The sequence below is a fragment of the Odocoileus virginianus genome, chromosome 1 (assembly GCF_023699985.2).
Source record: "Odocoileus virginianus isolate 20LAN1187 ecotype Illinois chromosome 1, Ovbor_1.2, whole genome shotgun sequence".
Taxonomy (NCBI): domain Eukaryota; kingdom Metazoa; phylum Chordata; class Mammalia; order Artiodactyla; family Cervidae; genus Odocoileus; species Odocoileus virginianus.
In genome coordinates this window covers 34505165-34527709 of record NC_069674.1, presented here as the reverse complement: position 1 = coordinate 34527709, position 22545 = coordinate 34505165, and the positions used below count along the sequence as shown (strand labels likewise).

The 22545-nt window shown below is 38.9% G+C and overlaps 1 gene segment (V, D, J or C); it reads left to right on the top strand.

Annotated features, from left to right (window-relative positions):
* The first annotated feature begins 527 nt into the window (after positions 1 to 527).
* On the top strand, positions 528 to 22454 carry LOC110145601 (T cell receptor gamma constant 2-like). The segment is given in 8 exon segments: positions 528 to 700; positions 831 to 1141; positions 11191 to 11254; positions 14802 to 15131; positions 18793 to 18852; positions 19165 to 19212; positions 19466 to 19516; positions 21857 to 22454. Coding segments are annotated over 8 exon segments (1050 nt in total).
* Positions 22455 to 22545: the final 91 nt, after the last annotated feature.

Here is a 22545-nt window from a genome sequence, read left to right as displayed (position 1 = left end):
TTTTTTCCCCCCACAAAATCTGAAAACCCTATATGAGACAGTCTTTTACTTGAGGATGAACATAAATCTTCCATCAAACTGTTTTATGAGGCATGCACACACATAAACACACATCTGTTTACTTTAAAGGAGAGTCAAAAGTAGACCAATATAACTGATATTAGTTTCTTTTAATAAGGCTCATTCAATTCTTATTGGATTTGCTGCTCAAAGTCGGCTTACAGGTATAAAAGGAAAGGTAGTTCAGGGAAACGATATAAAGATGTTTAATCACCAGACGAGACCATGGCATCAACATTAACACTGAAAGGCTGAACTGCAGGGAATTTAGCCCGAGTCAGGTCTTCTCACTCCACCAGGCAGCAGGCAAGCTTTGTCCATGTTTCTCCTCCCCAGACACCAATCTGATCCCTCTGCTTGCAGTTCTGAGCTCCACAGTGCTCAGGCGTCTCTTCTCCTGGGTGGGGGAGGTGTTCCCAGCCTGCCACAGGGGAGTCTTCAAGAAAAGAGTTGGTACAGAGAGGCACAGCTCCACCCTGGGCCTCTTGAGACACCACCCCCTCTGGGCTCAGCCTGGTGGCTTTTAAGAAAGATCCTCCTTGACTTCTCTGCCTGTCACATCTGCTGAGAACCCCAGTCTAGCTCACTGCCCCAGGCATGTTGCGGGCCCTAGTGCTGCTTTTGGTTTTCCTGGCTCTTGGTAAGTGTGTTGCCTGGATGCTCTGTGAATTTTTCTGTATTTTGTGGCATTGGTGGGGGCAGGGGAGGGTCATACTAAGAAATTGGTGTTTCCTCTTCATCATTACTTTTTGTTGCTTTTCCCATTGCAGTCACTCCGGTATCTTCCAATGCGAAAGGGGCCCAGATGTCAGTCACTAGTAAGACTTGGGAGACTGCTTCTTTCACTTGCGATCTTACACAAGATGCCACATATATCCACCTGTACAAACAGCAGGAGGGGATGGCTCCCCGACGGCTTTTCTACTACGATGTCTACTACTCCAAGATTGAGTTCGAATCAGGAACCAATAAAGCAAAATACAGTGTTTATAAAAGCTCAGGAAGGAGCTATAGATTTGCAGTCCTAAATCTGGAACACAGTGATTCTGGCATGTACTACTGTGCTGTCTGGGATAAGCACGTTGGTTCAGACTTCCTGTACACTGCACTGGAAATGTTGCTTGTGGCTGCCAAGTGCAGCTCTAGTAACAACCCCTGCCTTACTTCTTCCCCCAAATTTTCTTTACTCTGAACAAAGAGAAACCCTGAGCTCAATGCCCATTTCCGAAGCTATTTATTCCATGGCCACCTCCTCCCTCTCCACAACAGCCATAGTTTTTCCTGAAAACAGACCTTCATCCCCAGACTATAAGCAAGCAATCTAGCAGGCAGCATATCCTCATTCTCCTAGGAAATTGTAGAGTTCATATAATTTTTTCTTTAGGACAAACAGGGCATCTAGGATTGATCTCTTAGGAGACACATTTAGAAGAGCAAAATGGAAAGATTAGACAATATGGAATCATTAATTCCATCATTATCCAGAGAAAATGGCTGGGGATGGAGCATCTTCATTATTCAGGAATATGAAAAATAAGAAATGATGGAATGAAAACTTGAGACTTCCTAAACCTCAAGCTGGTATCTGATCTCTCTTTTGAACAAATAGATATTTTCCTCATATAACCAACTAGGGCAAGACTGACATAGTGAAAGTGTAGGAAAAAAGTGATTGTTTTAGGTAAGCCAACCATGATATTCTACTTACACCTGCTTTTGAAGTTCAGCCCACAGCTGAAACTGGTCTGTCTGGTAACAGATAAAGTGGTATGTCTCCTTTTGAAATGGGCCACTTCCCAGCCTAACACAGGAATGCATCCTAGAAGAGGGCTCGTGAGCTTCCTTCTGACCAGGAAGCCCCTCCTCTCGTATTGCACCCCTGGGCACTGCTGCTCTCACAGGTCATCACATTTGTCTATGATAACCCCACAACCACAAGTCAAAGCTTCACGTCCTTCCCCTTCTGTGACTGCAGGGAAGATGGGGTTGGCTAGTAAATGCACCAACTTTAACTTGCTCTACTGTTCAGCAAGCTCTGGGAGTTGGTGATGGACAGGGAAGCCTGGCGTGCTGCAGTCCATGGGATTGCAAAGAGTCGGACATGACTGAGCAACTAAACTGAACTTGAACTGATCAGCAACCACTTGGTTTAACTATTTGCAGCTTTAGGACAGTCTGAAGCATTAAATATATTTTAATTTAGATTTTTCCAGTGGTGGTAAGATTTTGTTCTGCACATTTGTTTCTTTGATCTGCTGTGATTTCAATTTCTGTGTAAGGTAGCAATCTTAATGTGGAGATCCAGTTTCTTCCCCAATTACTGACAAATACATCATTATACCACTGTTTTTCATCATCACGTAGTGATAACTACCTTTTCGTATGCTCACGGGGTCCTTGTTCTCTTCCCACTCTCCATCTGCTCATACAGGCCAGTTTCTCCCAGGGCACAGCTAGAGGTGGCAGTCACTGTGTACACACAAGAAACACAATCACAACCTTGTGTAGGATAAAAGGTATGCCATACACAACCCGTGTGTGACCAAAGAAATCAGAGAAAATAAAAAATACTTGAAAATGATGAAATTGGAATGAGTGAAGTGAAAGTCAGTCAATCATGTCTAACTCTTTGCAAACCCATGGACTATGCAGTCCATGGAATTGTCCAGGCCAGAACACTGGAGTGGGTAGCTTTTCCCTTCTCCGGGGGATCTTTCCAACCCAGGGATCAAACCCAAGTCTCCTACAGTGCGGGTAGATTCCTTATCAGCTGAGCCACAAGAAAGCTGAAAATAGTTAAACCATGTGGTTGCTGATCAGTTCAAGTTCAGTTTAGTTGCTCAGTCATGTCCGACTCTTTGCAACCCCACGGACTGCAGCGCTCCAGGCTTCCCTGTCCATCACCAACTCCCAGAGCATGCTGAGCAGTAGAGCAAGTTAAAGTCGGTGCTTTTACTACCCAATCCCATCTAGACTATCCCTTTTCCAGAGATCTTCCTGACTCAGGAATCGAACCAGGGTCTCCTGCTTTACGGATGCCTTCTTTTCCAACTGAGCTATTGGGGAAGCCCCAAAATAGAAGAACACCATAAAAATCTGTGGCACACAGCAAAAGCAGTTCTAAGAGAGAGGTTTACAGTGATACAATCCTACTTCAGGAGACAAGAACAACCTGAATAAACAGCCTAAACTAACACCTAAAAGAACTAGAGAAAAGAAGAACAAACAAACCTAAAAGTAAGTAGAAGGAAATAATAATAAAGATCAGAGCAGATATAAATAAAATAGAGCCTAAAAAAAAATGTCAGTTATATTAAGAACTGGTTGTTTGAAAAGACAAATTGGAAAAACAAATTTATCAAGTTAAAAAGAGAGAAACCTCAAATATGTAAAATTAGACATGAAATAGAAGAAATTGCAATTGACACCATCAAAATACAAATGATAAGACATTACTGCAAATAATCATATGCCATGCAAGAAAACAGACAACCTAGAATAAATGGATAAATTCCTAGAAATGTAAAATCTCTCCACTTAACCAGGAAGAAATAGAAAATATAAATACACTATCAGAAATGAAACTGCATCAGTAATCAAAAGCGTTCCAAAAACTAAAGTCTAGGACCAGACAGCTTCTCAGATTAATTCCACCTAATATTTGGTAAAGAACATCTGTCTCAAAATATTCCAAAAATATCAAGGAGGAAGGAACACTTCCCACCACATCATCAAAAATTAAATATTAAGTATTGAGGTCTCCTAATGTTTAGTCATTAAGTCATGTCCAACTCTTTGCAACCCCATGGACTGTTGCCTGCCAGGTTCCTCTGTCCATGGGATTTCCCAGGCAAGAATACTGGAGTGGGTTGCCATTTCCTTCTCCAGGGGATCTTCCTAACCCAGGGATCAAACCCACATCTCCTGCATTGGCAGGTAGATTCTTTATTGCTGAGTCTCCTGGAAAGCCAAAGATGCTCTTTCCATCTTCTCATCCCAAGTTTCTCTACCTGAAGATCCAAACAGTCTCTTACTTGTTCCTTCTAGCTCACCTTTCTAGATGCTTTTTAATATAAACCTAATACTTTCAGGTGTATAGGCTAGGTTTAGAAAAGGTAGAGGAACCAGAGATCAAGTTGCCAACATTCTTCAGATCATAGAGAAAGCGGGAGAATTCTAGGAAAACATCTATTTCTGCTTCATTGACTATGCTAAAACCTTTGTGTGGATCACAACAAACTGTGGAAAATTCTCAAAGATGGGAATACCAGACCTGTCTCTTGAGAAACCTGTATGCGGGTCAAGAAGCAAGAGCTGGAACTGGACATGGAACAGCTGACCGTTTCAAAATTAATAAAGGAGTATGACAAGGCTGTATATTGTTACCTTGCTTATTTAACTTATATGTAGAGTACATCCTGGGAAATGCCAGGCTGGATGAAGCACAAGCTGTAATCAAGACTGCTGGGAGAATTACCAACAACTTCAGATATGCACATGATTCTACTCTAATGACAGAAAGTGAAGAGAATCTAGAGTCTCTTAATGAGAGTGAAAGAGGAGAGTGAAAAACCTGGCTTTTTCAACATTCAAAAAATAAAGATCATGGCATCTGGTCCTGTTACTTCATGGCAAAGAGAAGGAGAAAAAGTGGAAGCAGTGACAGAATTAATTTTTTTGGACTCCAAAATCACTGCAGATGGTCACTTTAGCTATGAAATTAAAAGACACTTGCTACTTGGAAAGAAAATTATGACTAACCCAGATAGCATATTAAAAAGCAGAGACATCACTTTGCCAACAAAATCTGTATAGTCAAAGCTGTAATTTTTCTAGTAGTCATGTATGGATGTGACAGTTGGATTGTAAATAAGGTTGAGTGCCCAAGAATCGATGCTTTCGAATTGTGGTGCTAGAGAAGACACTTGAGAAGTGTCTTGAGAAGTCACTTGGACAGCAAGGAGATCAACCCAGTCAATACTAAAGAAAATCAACCCTGAATCTTCATTGGAAGGACTGATACTGAAGCTGAACCTCCAATACTTTGGCCACCTGATGCAAAGAGCTGACTAATTGGAAAAGAACCCGATGCTGGGAAAGATTGAAGACAAAAGGAGTAGGGACAGCAAAGGATGAGATGTTTAGATAGCAACACTGACTCGATGTACATGAGTTTGAGCAAACTCTGGGACATAGTGGAGGTCAGAAGAGCCTGGTGTGCTGTAGTCCATGGGGTTGCAACGAGTCAAACATGACTTAGTAACTGAACAACTGTCAGGGGATGTTTAACAGTAGGATTCCTGTGTGCTGTTTCCTATCTCTCTTGAGCCCTCTGTTCCTTATCGGTCCATTTAGGTGCAAGAGGAGCAGGTAAGCCTCTCCCAGGATGGAGATCAAAGAGATGGGATGCTTGCATAGGATTTCCTTCATTGGCTTTTCCATTTGGTGAAAGGGATTATTTACGACCCTCTTTTGATATGGATCGCCTTTTGGCCTTATGGCCTCTATTGCTCCTTGCTTCCTTGGTAACTTGTAAAGTCTGGTCTCTTGATCTTTATCTGAAGAAGCTACCTTGTATTGTGGTATATATATTATTCTTACAGAATTCAATTAAGCACCCTTGTTCTATCAGAGCTTGGGCCCCTGTGTCTTTCTTTCTCTCTCTCTCTCTCTCTATTTCTGGCTGATTCCCTGGAGCGTGAAAGCTAGCTGCGTAACCCAGGGAATATTAGCTTCTTTCTTTCTTTCACTTTCTCATAGTCGACTCCAGACCATCAGGTTCCAGTCCATTAAAGGACCCCAACAACAACAAAAAAATAAAAATAAAAATAAAGGACCCCAACAAACAACAGCAACAAATTTATATGGTGTTTGATAAAGAGCTATTTTTGTTCTCCCAACAAATGATCAGTAGCTCAAAGCCAGTTTTAAAATAATCTCTCATTTCTCTACAATTTAAAAATTCCTTATCATATTTTTACATTAATATATGCTTGGAGTGTTTTCTGCAGGACTTTTGTTTCATTTATGTTTCAAAATTCTTACAACATAATTAGCTCAACCCCAATTCTTACAACATACAACAACAAATAAAGTTTATTTTAACTCTGATTGGAATTACAGTCAATTTATGCAGATTTTTCTCAGCCCTTTAGTAAAATCCTATACTGTTTTCTTCATATGGTCTTGTATTATTTTGTAAATATAATCAAAGATTTTATAACTGTTTACCGGTTCTTTTACCTTTTATTACTTAAATCCTTCATAGGTCTTGGAATACAGACAACTCCTAAAGCTTCTGACAATTCTGCTCATGGTCTTAGAATAAGGAAAAACAGAAGACAAGATGTCAAAAAGGAGATGAGTGGGCATCACTCATATCTATAATAGATGCAAAGAGTATATGTCAGCCCCAAGTACTAATAACCCAGAATTCTCAATTTTAAAAAATGAGATGAGATGTGCTTAGTTACTCAGACATGTTCAACTCTGCAGCCCCATGGACTGTAGCCTGCCAGGCTCCTCTTTCCATGGGGATTCTCCAGGCAAGAATACTGGAGTGGGTAGCTGTTCCCTCCTCCAGATCTTCCCAACCCAGGGATCAAATCCAGGGCTCCTGCATTATAGGCAGTTTCTTTACCGTGTGATCCACCAGGGAAGCCCTTAAAAAAAAAGACTCCTTTCTAGATATGATTTTCATCCAGGTCTCTCATCCTTTCCTATTGTGTTGGGTGCTATGAGTGGACAGCTGCTCACCATGATCTCCTCTTACTTTCATCCTCAGGGCAGTGGCATTGAGTGCTCACGAGCCTCAGGCCAGGACTGGGTGGATCTGCATGGACATGGGAATGTCAGGGCCAGTCCTGTCTGGATTCTGGCAGATGGACTGTTCATCTATGCTCAGAGAAACAGTCAGTTGCTTCTGGCTATTTCTTTTTCTCCTGATCTAAGGTGAGTGGCTTGAGATTACAGAACAGCCTCTAAGAGTCTTCTTTCAACATACTAGAGAAATGAATATTGTTTTCAAGTTTTAGTTTCAGTAGGGAATCTAATCTCAAAGCAGATAGAGTTCTACAAATTTCTTCCTTTATTCTAGGAAAAATAGTATGTCATCATAGGAGATATTTTCTCATCTTGCATTGGTGTGGTAAAGAATTACATTACTCAACAAATGGAGAACTTTGTTCGCATTTCTCAAGTATACTTGTGTTGGCATATTTGCATTTTCAGTTACTGAAGAGTTTCCTCTCTTCAGAAATACATTCCTAAATTGCTAATGGAGCAGCCCTGGTGTTTGTGGAAACAGAAGGGCCTTTCCTTTGATGTAAACTAAGCAGTTTCAACAGAGCTGAACACCTGGGAAAAAAAAGTCTCAATTCTTTGAATACTATTCCTGGAAATTTAGAAAGGCCAGTAATTAACTGTTTGGTGCCAATGATGTGTTGTTTTCCTGCTTTTACGCTTTTCATCTGTTATCAGTGTTTTCAATGATCTCTTCTCTGTGGAAAGCAGATATTTGGGTCCATTTATCTGAGGAAAACTAATAAAACATCAAATACCACAAAACCTATGTTCAGGGACTTCCAAAAGAACCCAGAAAATCAAATTGCCAGTACAAAGTTTTTAACTGCTAGTCATGTCATGAAGGTAGGTGAAGGCTGAGATTATTGTAGGAGCTTCAACCGGGGTAAATGGCTCAGAATGGAAGAAGATATTTGGAAAAGGAACTAGGCTCATAATAACTCCCCATGGTAAGTAACGTTTTTCTGTTTTTTACCTTGGTCATGAAAGACTAACAGATGTTATGTGACTGCCACATTCTTGGGCTCAGAATACAAACAACAATTTTTCAGCTACTGGTCACTGTATATGGAAACTAAACTACTTTGGAAATGGTTTATTTTCTCTGCTTGTAAGCAGCTGAAATTTTCCTTCTAGAAAACACATACACAGAGAATAGGCTCAGGCTAGACAATAAAATATTCCGAGGACTCAGTTTTATTGTTTCATTTATATTCCAATATTTTTATGCCATTATCATGTTCCTTATTATGTTAGTGTAAGTTTTTGGTTCAGGTTCCTTTTCTAGTAGATGGTCTATTAAGTGAGTTACTCTTCTCTTAATTAGCTCTTCTCTAGAGTTTGAGATAAAACTTCTCCATTCTCCTAATAACTTGCAAAACAAATATTATAGGTTTTCACCTCATCCCTAATAGCAGAGCAAAAAGATTCTATAGTAAACAACTATAGAACTTTGATAAATCTCACTTCTTGTTACTCTAGCTTCTTAAAGGTAGGCTGATATTCTTTAAAACTTGAGCTATTGGATCTCTTTTTTTAATTAATTAATCTTTTTTAACTGAAGAATAATTGCTTTACAGAATTTTGCTGTTTTCTTTCAAACCTCAACATGAATCAGCCATAAATTTCCTGGATATGGACAAATTTGTCAGCTCAAGTCATTTCAGCTCCAAAGTCCATGAAAATGGTGTGCATGGTTACATATCCTCATTTGCTCTTTCATTCTCTCAGCAAATATTTATTGAATTGTTTCTGTGCTGGGTACTTGAGATAAAAGTGTGAACATGACAGAACAAGGATAACTCAAACTATTTCTATTGTGGTGGAAAAGTGTTTGAAATTCTGCTTAATGGGGACCCATGTTCTATGATCTGTGGCTGGCAGGACACCTTGATGAACTTGTTTCCCTTCTTAATTGATTAAATAGCTGTTGTTGTTGTTGAGTCATTAGGTCATGTCCGGCTCCTTTGTGACCCCATGAACTGTAGCCTGCCAGACTCTTTCATCCATGGCATTTCCCAGGCAATAATATTGGAGTGGGTTGCCATTTCTTTCTCCAGGGGATCTTCCTGACTCAGGGATCAAACTCATGTTGCCTACATTGGCAGGCAGACTCTTTAACACTCAACCACCAGGGAAGCCCAATGTAATAGTTATTGCTTGTAAAATCTACACCGTTTGGTGGAAGACTGATAAAATGGCCTCGATACCATCCCATTAAAGAGAATTTTAATATTAATCAATATTAGCTATATTTACTGAGGGCCAGGCACCATGATAAGTATTTCAATGCCTTATGTTTTCCTCAACAGGAATCCTTTCATTCTCATTTCATAGATAAGGAAACTGAGGTTTAGAGAAGTTCACTTAAATGCTGTAAGTCACATGACTAGTTACTGTTGGCAAAGTTTGGGATCCAATAGGGATTCCCTTGTGGCTCAGTTGGTAAAGAATCTGCTTGTAATGCAAGAGACCTGGGTTTGATCCCTGGGTTGGGAAGATCCCCTAGAGAAGGGAAAGGCTACCCACTTGAGTATTCTGGCCTAGAGAATTCCATGGATTGCATAGTCCATAGGGTCGCAAAGAGCTGCACATGACTGAGTGACTTTCACACTCACACAAAGACTTGTTTATTCTGAAGTAAGTGGACTGTACCACTGCATGATATTAGAAATATTAAGTCATGTTTTTATATCCTGAATATTTACTCTCTGTAATCTGACCTGGATCCTTCAACTAACTACAGTATTGTCATAGTGCATAGGGAAATGGCAACCCACTCTGGTACTCTTGCCTGGAAAATCCCATGGATGGAGAAGCCTGTAGGCTACAGTCTATGGTAGGTCTACAGTCGATGGTAGGCCTACAATTAATGGTAGGCCTACAGTCTATGGTAGGCCTACAGTCTATGGGGTCGCAAAGAGTCGGACATGACTGAGTGACTTCACTTTCACTTTCTTTCTTTTATACTTTGTATTGCTACTTATATGGGAAAACAATGCTTTTGCTTTTAATGATGGCACTGAAATGACCTCTCTTTATACCCAAAAGATCATGTAAGTCATATTGAATATGCATTTATTAAATATTCAGAATATGTGTCAGTTCTATCTCAATAAAAAAGAGGCAAATAAGAAAAAGAAATAAGAAAGAAGAAAAAATTTTAGTGGAATACATACTTTTTGTTAACTGGTAAACATACCAAATTTTCAAATATGATATGCTTTTCCCTCCAAAATTAGAAAAGAACTTCAATGCAGGAGTTTTTAAAGAGGAAAATGAAGTAATAAGTGGACACTGCAAAATAAATAAATAAAAAGGGGATATTGCCTTCAGTATCCATTTTATAAAATGGAAGAAATGGTCTTTAAACAAATACATTTATACTCCCAGTACATCAATGCTATGTCTTGCAACATTTAATGTCATACACAGGTGGTGAACCTCAGCAGGTAAGGTTAGGCAGACAATGTTTTAGTGATCCAAGGGGACAATAGGAGGAATTTGAGGACTGGGCATCTTCATTTGGCCATTTCTCTTAGTCATTCTGTCCTAAAGTACAGTGCCCAGAGTTACAAATTGAACTCTGGGCATAAGTTAGGTAGAAGTCAGTTTGAGGCTGAAATTTTGGGTAAAAGCTTAGAATGACAGTAGATGTGCTGTTAATGGGGAAAAAAATGCCATTTATTTTGGACAACGTCAGTGAAGAAGTTCCATGTACTGACTGCTTCAGGCAATGTTCTCTTTGACTTTCTTAAACGTGGAAATGTAACAAATAAGAATAAATAAATGATTGCTTATTAATTGTGTATGTGAAAAGCTATGATGATGGTTTTGACAGCTCTAGACATATACAGCATAGAGTAAAGCAAACAAGTCATTAGTTGCTACAAATCTAATTGCAAACCCCAAACACGGAATTTTTATCAGGGTTTGCAAAGTTTGGTCCTATGGTATTAAAATGTCATGTTGGACCACACAATTATCAGAAATAAAAATGCTAATAATAATGTTAATGATAACATAGCAACTTTTATAGTATCTTATCTCCATATTATTTTTATTCAAATCAGTCTTCAGTTCTTGTTTTGTTTTGATCTCACTGCAGCAGTGATAAGGATGTTCAATTGACTTAACAGTAATATCATCTTCTACAAATAAATGAAGCTTCTAAGGCTTTAGCTTATTTGATTTGCTCAACCCCAGAACTTGTTAGGAGCAAAATGAACTAGGACTAGAATGCTGGTGTCTTGAATTCCAAGCCATCATAATTCCACTAGAATTTGAAGGAATCAGTGAAGCTAAATTAGTCTAAAGTTTTTGATATAGCCTGAATCACTGTGTAATAATTACATAAAAAACTTCAATGTTGGAACAAAACTTGTCGTCACAGGTAGGTATCAGAGAATGTAATTTTTTTCCAAGGTAATAGAGGGAAAGTGAGCAACAATTAAATGAGAATGAAAGTTGAAAATAATGGGTATGTGGTTGGGGATTAGATTTAGGAGAGATTTTGCAACAAGTCCATATAGTAAAGGAGCGTGTAGACAACACTGCACAAATATTGTAATAGGATTTGGCTTTGTATCCATGTGGACTTCAGTAAAGGGCCCATGTGGCATTCTTGCCTGGAAAATCCCACGGACAGTGGAGCCTGGCGGGCTACTCTCCATGGAGTAGCAAGAGTCGGAGGCGACTTAGCAACTAAGCCAAACAATAACGTATTATATGTAATAGTCATGAAAGTGTTTGGCCCAAGGCTGAAGTTTGTCATTACAGCTAAGTGTTGTGAGTTGACAGGTTTCCTTTTCTGATGCTGAAGGTGTATTTTCAAAAAACATGTACTTTCAAGTCAGGCTGACCTGGAGCTTCCGACCCATCACTAACTACTTATGTGACCATGGGGGTGATTCTCTGGCCTCAGTCTCCTAATCCATAAAATAGGATAACAGCATATATTCAGCAGGGGTAGTAGGAGAATTGAATGAGACAATGTGAATAAAGTACTTAGCACATTGGCTAACACCTCATAGGTGCTGGATAGGTTTTTATTCAAATATAAAATGAAAATGGCATCCAGGAGAGAGAGTTTTTTGCAAAACTGTTGACAGAACTGACATTCTTCAGAGAATGCAGCTGCACTTCTGACTTCTCAAATGAAAAGTTATCTTACTGTCCACTCACACTGGGGGGGATTTGTCTCTCTTTAGCAGGTTCTTGTCTACTTGGCAAGAAAAATTAGATTAAAATGTATTTTTTTATATGTTTTGTTGTTCTATGTGGTTTAATTCTTAATCCTTTAGCTTAACTGGTATCATTTCTAACAACAATATTTATTGGCTCTAAAATATATAGTCAATAAGCTTAGGCTTCATGCTCATATTTATCAGAAAAAAGTTTTAATTTATAAAGAAAGTGATCAAGAAGTGAAGTCAAATATAGAGGGAAATATCATGAATTTGAAACTGCTATTTAAAAATGAAATAGTTCTAATTATCCAATTTATAAAAGAAAAATGAGAAGAAAAAAAGAGAACACGTTAATAGCAACATAATATATGGTTGGAGAAATACACAGTGTCTTGCTATGATAATGAGTAAAATACTACTTGTTCTAAAAGGAAGATGTATAACATAAAATAAGCACATTAAGATCCAACTTATTTACAGCATGAGCCAAAAATCAACACTCTGTTTACTGATTTAGTAGAAAAATCAGGAGCTTTGCTGCACAGGCAGACATTCTGAATAATTCTTTTCTTCTCATGTGAGAAGTCCAATTTTTCTCTTCTTAAGATATTTCCCAATGAGGCGCTTCCCTGGTGGTTCAATGGTTAAGATTCCGCCTTCTAGTGCAGGGGCCACAGGTTCAGTTCCTGGTTGGGATATACATTCTCTTCAGTAGGTGGAAAAAGAGCAAACAGTGGTGGTCCAAAGCAGTTCAGCAGCCTTATAGAGTAGGTACAAATTAAGGGGGGGACACCAAGAGTCAAAATATTATGTATTATTACTGAAGAAAAAAACTTTAGATGAGATTCCAAAATAAAATGTGCTTTTGGTGAACACTTTCTTAATTGAGACAAGCTTCTGATAAATGCGTTACTTGATGAGCTTAGAGTAAGAGCATTTCTGAAAATAATGTGTGCTCAGTTGCTTCAGTCATGTCTGACTCTTTGCGACCCATGGGCTGTAGTTCACGAGGCTCCTCTGTCCATAGGATGCTCCAGGCAATAATCCTGGAGTGGGTTACCATTTCCTCCTACAGGGGATCTTCCCAACCCAGGAATCGCCCCTACTTTTCCTGCATCTCCTGCATTGCAGGCGATTCTTTACTACTGAGCCATTGGGGAAGCTCTTCTGAAAATAACACTTTTTAAAAATGGAAGTATAGTTGATTTACAACATTGTGTGAGCTTCAGGTGTCTAGCAAAATGATTCAGTTATATATATGTGTATGTGTGTGTACACGTGTTTGTGTGTGTCTGTGTGTGTATAGTCTTTTTCAGGTTCTTTTCCATTATTACAAGGTTATTACAAGATATTGGATATAGTTCCCTGTGCTATACAGTAGGTTCTTATTGTTTTATCTATTTTATATATAGTATTGTGTTATCTGTTAATCCCAAATTAGGGGTTTGGGATTAATTATACATTTTAAATGGAAGTTTTAGAAATATAGCTATCTTGTTTCCACATTCAAGGCACTGTAAATAATGTACTGCTCTACTAAAAAATCCAGAGTGGTTCAGATGTAAAATTGAGAGGTTATATAGAATTAAAAATAGAGAAAATCCCAGCACTTCAGAATTGGGCATGGGACCCACATTTGGAGAGAAAAACTAACTTCATACATTGTCACGTACCCGTGGACACTGACTCCATTTTAAAAAGCAACTGCATATCACTTTTTAAAAATGATAAACTTCTCTGGGTGTTTATTTTTGTGGGGAATAAAATAAATATGGTGCATCCCAGAATCAGTTAAATGAAGAATGAGTTTCCACAGAGTTTCAGAACGTGAGAATGTATCATTTGGCCAAAGAGAGCATAAATTATAACATAAGACAAGATGGGAAAGGGAAATAGTTTAGAAGACATCAAAGATTCTCACAGAGAAACCATCAGAGTTACCTGGTCTCCTCCTCCATCCCCATTCCCACAACCCACCCATCCACTCCAAAGAGAATCCACTATGATGGAGCAAAAGAGATTTTTTTTTTTTTAATCGGGATTTCCCTGGCAGTCCAGCGTTGGGACTTTGCACTTCTACTGTAGGAGGCACAGGTTCAATTCGTGGTGCAGGAACTAAGATACAGCATGCTGCATAGTATGGTCAAAAAACCAAAAAAATAAGCTGACAAAACAATAAATGTATTCATGAATTTTGGAAGCCTTGATATGGGGTATTTACATGGGGTATTTGAAGGTCATACGCCATCTTTACAAATGGAGAAAAATGAAGGTCAAGGTATAATCTAGCTTTACTACTTAATAGCTGTGACTTTGGGGAAGTTACATGAAGTCTTGAACTTTTCTTTCCATCAAAGATAAGAGCAATAATGAGCATCTGACAATCTATTGTGGATGAGAGGCCATGGTGAGCACTGGTCCAATGATGCCTTTCTTTTACTACTCGCTGTGCTGTCCACAGTCATTCACTTATGTCCGACTCTTTGCTACCCCATGGACTGTAGCCTGCCAGGCTCCTCTGTCCATGAAATTTTCCAGGCAAGAATACTGGAGTGGGTTGCTATTTCCTTCTCCAGGGGATCATCCCAACCCAGGGATTGAATCCACATCTCTTGTGTCTCCCGCATTGGCAGTGGATTCTTTTCCACTGGCTACCTGGGAAGCCTTATTACTTGCTAGGTTTTTCCAAACCTCAAAATGTTGGTGTTGCTCTAATGATTCTTTTTAATTATATTTTATTTTCCCCCACAGATAGAAACCTTGCTACAGACATTTCACCCAAGCCCACTATTTTTCTTCCTTCAATTGCTGAAATCAACCACAGTAAGACTGGAACATATCTTTGTCTTCTGGAGAAATTTTTCCCTGATATTATTGAGGTTTACTGGAAAGAAAAGGATGGCAACAGAGCTCTGCCATCCCAGAAGGGAAATACCATGAAGACCACTGACACATACATGAAGTTCAGCTGGCTGACTGTGGCTGAAAAGTCCATGGATAAAGAACATATATGTGTCGTCAAACACGAGAGAAATATAGGAGGAATTAATCAAGAGATTCTTTTTCCTTCAATAAATGAAGGTATGTGAATAAACGTAAATATAACCTCCAAAACGCTGTTTTTCAAATAAAATACACCACTTTTTCTGTTAAGCATTAGTGAAAAACAAACAAATGTCTTTATGAAATGATGTTTTGTTTAATGGTAGCATAAATGTTCTGCTATGTCCCCCACAGAATTAAGGTGGGATAGGCTTTGATACATAAATGTGAAAAAAATTTTACTTAACCTTTTCAGATTTGGTTTCATCTTCTAAAATATTAAGGTCATAGTGATGTTTCTTAAAGTTGTTGTATGGATTTAAGGAAACAACATCTGTGAAAGTACCTAGCAACTTAGCACATAACAAATCTCCACTGCAGATGACTTTGGCTGATCAGGAAATAAGAATATGTATGCATCTTTCTGGAATGTTTTACTCAGCAAATAAAATCAGTGTCATTTTAATCCTGCTTTACTCAAGGTACCATTCCAAAACAATGAGTTATTAAATGATAAAACTGTATTTGTATGATGGAGGCAGATGGCAGTTCAACAAAAAGTAGAATAATTGGACTACTGGGGTTTTATTACATTTTTAGGTTTTTGAAATTTGTATTTTATACTGGATCTTCCCAACCAAGGAATCAAACCAGGGTCTCCTGCTTTTCAGGCAGATTCTTTACCAACTGAACTATCAGGGAATTTCCATACCACCCTAAGATAAGCTAAAATTTTGTAATTAGAGATGGGGTGAGGCTAAAGTATATAGGCTTACTCTCATTCTACATAAAGAATGCATTTCTTGACATTGGAAAATGCTTCTCATAAACTCTCATTGCAGCCCTAGCACGTGCCAGGCCTGGAGGGAGTGTGGATGAACACACTCAGGTGAATTACTCTCCCAGAAGGATGCACTACAGTCAAGAGAATATACGTGTTTCTTAATCAGTCAGGGTTACTCGTGATTCAGGCAAGGTGTCCCAAAGGAGACCCTGAGATGCAGATGTTGGGCAGAGGGCTGGAAGTGTGTTGGCCCTGGCAGTGGTCCTGTAACTCATAGGATTCTGGACTGAAAGTCTGCAGTATTCACCTAGCAGACCTGACGCCCCAGAGTGTCCCTAATTAGGAACCATTTCTGTGCCTTTCCCTGTGGTTAGGAAGCCCTTTTTAAGCAGTGGGAACCATGTGCTTAATCAAATGTACACAGACTTTTACTGGGCATCAGTCTGAATTTCTGAAGCAAGCCTGTCTCTTCCCTGATCCTCAGTTTGTCCAATGATCAAATTAGGTTTGAAGACTTGCCTTGGCTTTGCCATGGGGCTGTGATGAAGAGCAAATAAAATAGCACCAGAGAAAACGTTCCAAAGCATGACAGAGATGTATTTATTCTCATATTCATCAAATCTATTTGTATCCTTTCCTAAAACTAATTAAAAGTAAGAATACAAAAACAGCCCTAAATTGTTATTTCTACTCTTATAAATAGAGAGGAAGCAAATTTGCTCAGTTTAGTCTAATGTAACCACAGCTCTGATTGTCCTACTAGGTTTTAATTTTTCTTGTAATCAGGAAAAAATGAGTCCCTATGACAATTACCATATTGGAGAGAAGCTCCAGTTTATAATGTGTTTTACCTGACACAATTTCTGAAACAAATGCTTTGCAAGGGGTTCTAATGGCAGTAAAGCTAATGAGGGCATTTCTACTAAAGTCGTTCTATAGCAAATTTCTAATGCTGTTTCTTAGAAGCTTTTTGTTTTTGATAAAAGCTAAGAATATAACAGGGGAGTACAGACTGATGAAATGATTTTGAAGAGAAATACAATTAATCTGGTCCTAGTTTTCAACCAGCCTTTACTGAGAAATTGAACTTATCATAAACACATGAAATTTATTACAAAAATTTGTTTCTTTATTGTTTCTGCCTCAATCAATGCATGGTAATAAGAAATCTGTTTATTTTTAATAATTTTTAATTTTATTATTTTGTATTTTGCTGTGCTGGGTCTTCATTGCTGCCTGGGCTTTTCTCTAGTTGCGGTGCATGGGCTTCTCATTGCAGTGGTTTCTCTTGTTGCAGAGCATGGGCTCTAGGGCTTGTGGGCTTCAGTAGTTGCAGCTCCCAGGCTCTTGAATGCAGGCTCAATAGTTGTGGCACATGGCCTTAGTTGCTCTATGGTATGTGGGATCCTCTCAGATCCGGGATCAAACCTATGCTTCCTGCACTGGCAGGCAGATCCTTTACCACTGAGCCACCAGGGAAGCCCCTATTTACCTTTAAATGAATAAAATCATTATAAGGAAAGAAAGGGACTTATTAAAGTCAGTCTTGAGGATACTTTACCATCAAAACATGACTCTACTTGTATTTTCATTCTTGGGATTTACTCCAAAGCATTTATACCTCAAATCCACGTTTTAGATTATAGTGAAAAAAAGATCTTGTTGAGGGCACAAAAGGCATACCAAACTGTATCCATGTGGACATGGACCCATCCAGGAGAAAAGCGATAAACCAAACAACTTCTGAGACTGTTTTCCTCCATCCAACAGTCTGTGATCTTTTAAGATAAATTTGTACCAATATGGTTGTATTTTTGTTTGACATTACTCATGAATAAAATTCTCACTTCAAGTTTTATCAAGTCAGATAACTAAAAATGTGATTTGATCTATTTTTTTTTACCCCGGAAAGAAATGCTGAGCTCCTATAATAAAAAGGTCATTGTTAAGAATAATTAAGATCTCTAGAAGAGAAGATGTTTTTAATGTTCACAATGGTGGAATTCTGTTGTCTTTTCATAGGTTAATTTCTCTTTCTAAGGCTTATTTTTAGAGTATGCTCCACTTGCTCTGTCTCATTTAATCCCCAACAACCATCCTTCGAACGCTGTCTCTGCCACCACTGGTATCGGATACAACTCTCCACCAGTTACCCTCTAATTCTTATTTCCTTCTTTGTAACATGGAATGCTCCAAAACACAGATCACTCCAGTGTCACTGGGGGATTAAAGAAGATAATGCAGTGAAGAGTTAAGCGAGTGCCTGGCCCACAGTCACTCAGCTATTAACTTTACTAGTATTGCTTTGGTTATGCCCATAAACCCCACAACTACAGAAAAATAATGTCCATGAGCCAAGGATACTGAGGATGTGTGTGCTTTGGAAAGCTTCAGCTGCTTTCTTTTGCTTGATGGGAAATATGCCTTAGCCTAACTCCTTCAAATGTGGGATTCCCTTGAGGACTCTAACTTTGAATGACTTTGATTTGCTAGCAATTCTTCATCTTGGCAGTGAGTGCTGAAGTCGTGGAGCAGCCACTTTTCCTGATTACTTGTCTTTGCAACAAGTATTTCTCCAACACCTACTTTGTGGTAAGCACAGTGCTAGGAGCTATGAATACAGAAGGAAAATAAGATGCTATTGGATATTACCCTCCGGTTATGGTAAAATGTAGCCTTCATGAACTTCAACATTTCCATGTGTAGAAAACCATATGTGAATGAAATCTATGAATTACATGGAATCAGACCAACTAGTTTTGGAACTGTAGGGCTCATATTTTTAATAACTGTCTCTCTCAGCAGATTATCTATCTATATACACATATATATATTACAATAATACATGTATAAACACACACAATGTCAAATAATGGGCAGAAATAATTGACTAATACTTTTTTTCATTTCTTGTAGTTGTCAGCTCAATTGTCCCTACCACTGAGTCTCCCAGTGACTGTTTAAACCATGAAAGCGGTAAGTTTTGTAGATGATTGCCTTATGTCATGCTTTAGTCTTTTATTTCCTTTCTAGTCTATTTATCTTTTGCACTTCTCTGGCTAACAGTACAAAGGACCAATTATCTGGAACTGTGGGTCTCATTGTCATAGTTTTAATGACTATCTCTACTGTCTCACTGTCAGCAGATTATATACATATATATATTTATACATACACAGACACACAAATATGTGTGTGTATATATTTAGATACATTTACATAAATATGTACACATTGTAAAATAATGGGCAAGGACAACCGATTAATACTTGCTTCCATTGTTTCTAGAAGTTACTGGTACTGGTTCTAAAAAAGCTTGTCTGAAAGATGAAAGTGGTAAGTTTTTGCCTATGTTTGCCGTTACGAAATCTTACAGCATTTTTTTCCCTCCTGATCAAATTACCTCTTGAACTTAATTGTGGAGTTCATACATTTAATGAGTATCTCTCCTATTTGTGCTAGCAAATTTTACCTTATATATACATATATATTACCACACATGTACTTAATCACATATGTGCCACTGTCTAATAATAGATATGAACAACTGACAATACAATTGATTAATACTTGCTCTCCTTTCTTCTAGAAGTCACTGCTGATCATAATTCTACAAAAGTGTGTCTGAAAGATGAAAGCAGTAAGTTTTGCCTTTGTGTCTTGTTACAGCCCTTTTCCCCTCTAAATAAACTTAACTTCTGAACTTCTTTGGTTTAAGATAGAAAGCCAGAAAGTCTGGATATTGCAGAATGGATAGCATCACATTTTAAGTAAGTCCATCAATCCCTAAGAGTCATCTTAGCACAGTAAATGTTGGTTTTGGAGTTTTGAGGATGCAGTGATAGGTTCTGAGTTATTTCAACAGTGGGCTTCACTCACTTGTGTAGCTTTTGTTTTTAGTGAGTAGAGAAATGTGATATCAAGTTACTTCTAGACATTTGAGTTTTAGCCCTTGTTTGCACCTAATACATGAACTAACACAGAGAGCTTGACATACACAAAGTGTATTGCTGTATCTTTCACATATGCTCTGTTCTCTCCTCATAACCACTCCTATGAGGTGGTACCATATTTTCCTGACATTTTGCAATCAGGGCAATGTGCCAAAATTAGTTCAGTCCTTTGTACAAAGTCACACAGCTAGATCTGGGGATTCAACTTAGTCCATCTGAATCAAGGTTCACACAACTTACTCAGTTCTCTATTCCTCCTCTAAGAGGCAGACATAGAACAAGAATCCCAAAACCAAGGTCCTGAGACAGGATGAACCCATGGGCAGGGGTGTTAAGTGCATGGACTTTCGAATATCACAGTCCCCAGTTCTTTTATTATTAGCTCCATGAAAAATGGGTAAATTACTTACATTTGTGAGCAATGCTGCCCTCATATGCCAGTTAGAAACAATAATAGACTGAACCCAGTTACTGGAGATATAAGATCACATATATGGAGTGTCTCGGATAGGGTATCCAGTTAGCTGGCACAGAATCAGTACCACTTGGTGGTCCCTTCTCCCTACATGAACGTTCCAAGTGCATTTAGAATCTCTGGCTCTAGCCCTGCTGATCCCTCCTCTATTCCAAATATCAGGGCCCCAGAACTCAGCTAACACCTGACCTGACCGAGGGGAGTAAATTATGAGCAGGTCACCTCCTGAGATCCTTTCCATACCAAATGCTAGTGATTCTGGAGTTCTGACTCTCTGAAGATGAGGTGTGGGAAAGAGAAATTTCCACAAGAAGAAACTCAGTCTTGAGATTAACTGAGTAGCCAAGTCAGGCCCATCATTAGTGCTGTTAATTGTTTTTTTTGACAGCATATATTTCTTGCAAAGCGTCAAAGACAAATAAGTGCAATTATCCTATAACATCACAGCCATGATGGTAGACATTCAAGACAGACAGGTGAGTGAGGCATGAGCTCCTGATGTTTCAGGAATTTTGGACTAAAGACCTTCTTCCATTTGATAAAATGTCCTCTTTACCAAAACCTTCTGCCCACTACACTGTATCACAACCAGATTTCCATGACTTGTATCCTTCTTAGGAACCTCATTGATGCACAACATGTAATGACTCAGATCCTCCCAAATCAGCAATTCGACTTGATATTTATGCTTAACTTTGATGTCTGACATGTCAATTGCACGTGGAGTTGCAGGATTAGAGAGCAGCTAAGAATGTTCTTCAAAGTCATGTTGCTGGGATTGAAATGTGGTTTCTGGTACTTTCTAAACGTGTGACCTCAGGCAAATTATTTTTCTCTGTTCTCAGTTTCTTGTAAAATGTGATTGAAAATAATAATCTCATGCTCTGCTGTGCTTAGTCATTCAATCATGTTCCAACTCTTTGTGACTCCATGGATTGTAGTCCACCAGGTTCCTCTCTCCATTGGGATTCTCCAGGCAAGAATACTGGAGTGGGTTGCCATGCCCTCCTCCAGGGAATCTTCCCAACCCTGGGTTCAGGTGCCCTGCATTGCAGGTGGATTCTTTACCACCTGAGCCACCAGGGAAGCCCAGTAATTTCATAGGTTATCTTAAAGCTTAAATAAGAGTAGAATTTTGCATGCAAAACTCTCAAAATAAGTATTTGATATTTGATTAGTCATTAATGAATATAACCTGTTATTATTACTCAGAGATGTGGGAAGGGGGCAAAAAAGGTGCTAAATGCTATTTGTCACAAATATTTTTCCCTTTGGACTCATTCTTTAAAAACACAACATTGTATTTTTAAAAAATATTTTGGAAGATTCTAGTGAATTTAGCTGAGGTTGTTGATTGACTTGAATTGCCAACTGGATTCTGAATTGTCCTGGGAGTGGTGGTGCTCATAGCGCTTGTACTTGTTTTCTTTGGGGTTTGGTGGTGCAGGGGTATCACTTCACAGTAGGTCATCAGAAATAATTATGACATCCTCCCATTACTGTGTACTGACCTTTCAAAAGAACAGGTAACTAATCAAATGATTTCTCCTAGATACCCTGCAGCTGCAGCTCATGAACACCTCTGCCTATTACACCTACCTCCTTCTCCTCCTCAAGAGTGCGGTCTACTTTATCATCACCACCTCCTGTGTGTTTCGGAGAACAGGCGTCTGCTGTGACGGGAAGAACTCGTGACAGAGGGTCCCCGAAGGAGTCAGCTTTCCTTGATCATCTATTGTTACTGAAATTCTCTGCTTGCTTTTTGGATTTGGGTTATCTCAGTGCATATGTGTTTTTTCCCTATTACGTCATTATTGTGTAACAGTTTTTCAAACACTGTGCAAACAGACAGTTCTACTCTGTAGCAAGGAATTCTGCTATTACTCAGGGGGCAAGGCCCAGGGTGGGTCCAGGGGAGCCTCTCCCACCACTGTATTCAACCCCATCAGCTTCTTCCACCCTGAGTCCTTGTGCCTCCAGGGTGCACAAATCAGGTAGCTCCCCATCTCCTGCCTCAGCATCTTCCCCAAGACCAAGGTCTTGACCCTCCCTGTTACACATTCTGGGGCAGCCAGCTTTGCTACTTGAACTCTGTACATTCTTTTTCATATGAGGCACAATTAAGTTAAAAAATAAATCAAAAGTCCACACATTTGTCTGTATGTACTTTAATCTCATGAACTCTGACCAAGGTAAGAAACATCATGACAACTGAGCTATCAAATTCTGCATGGTTGTACT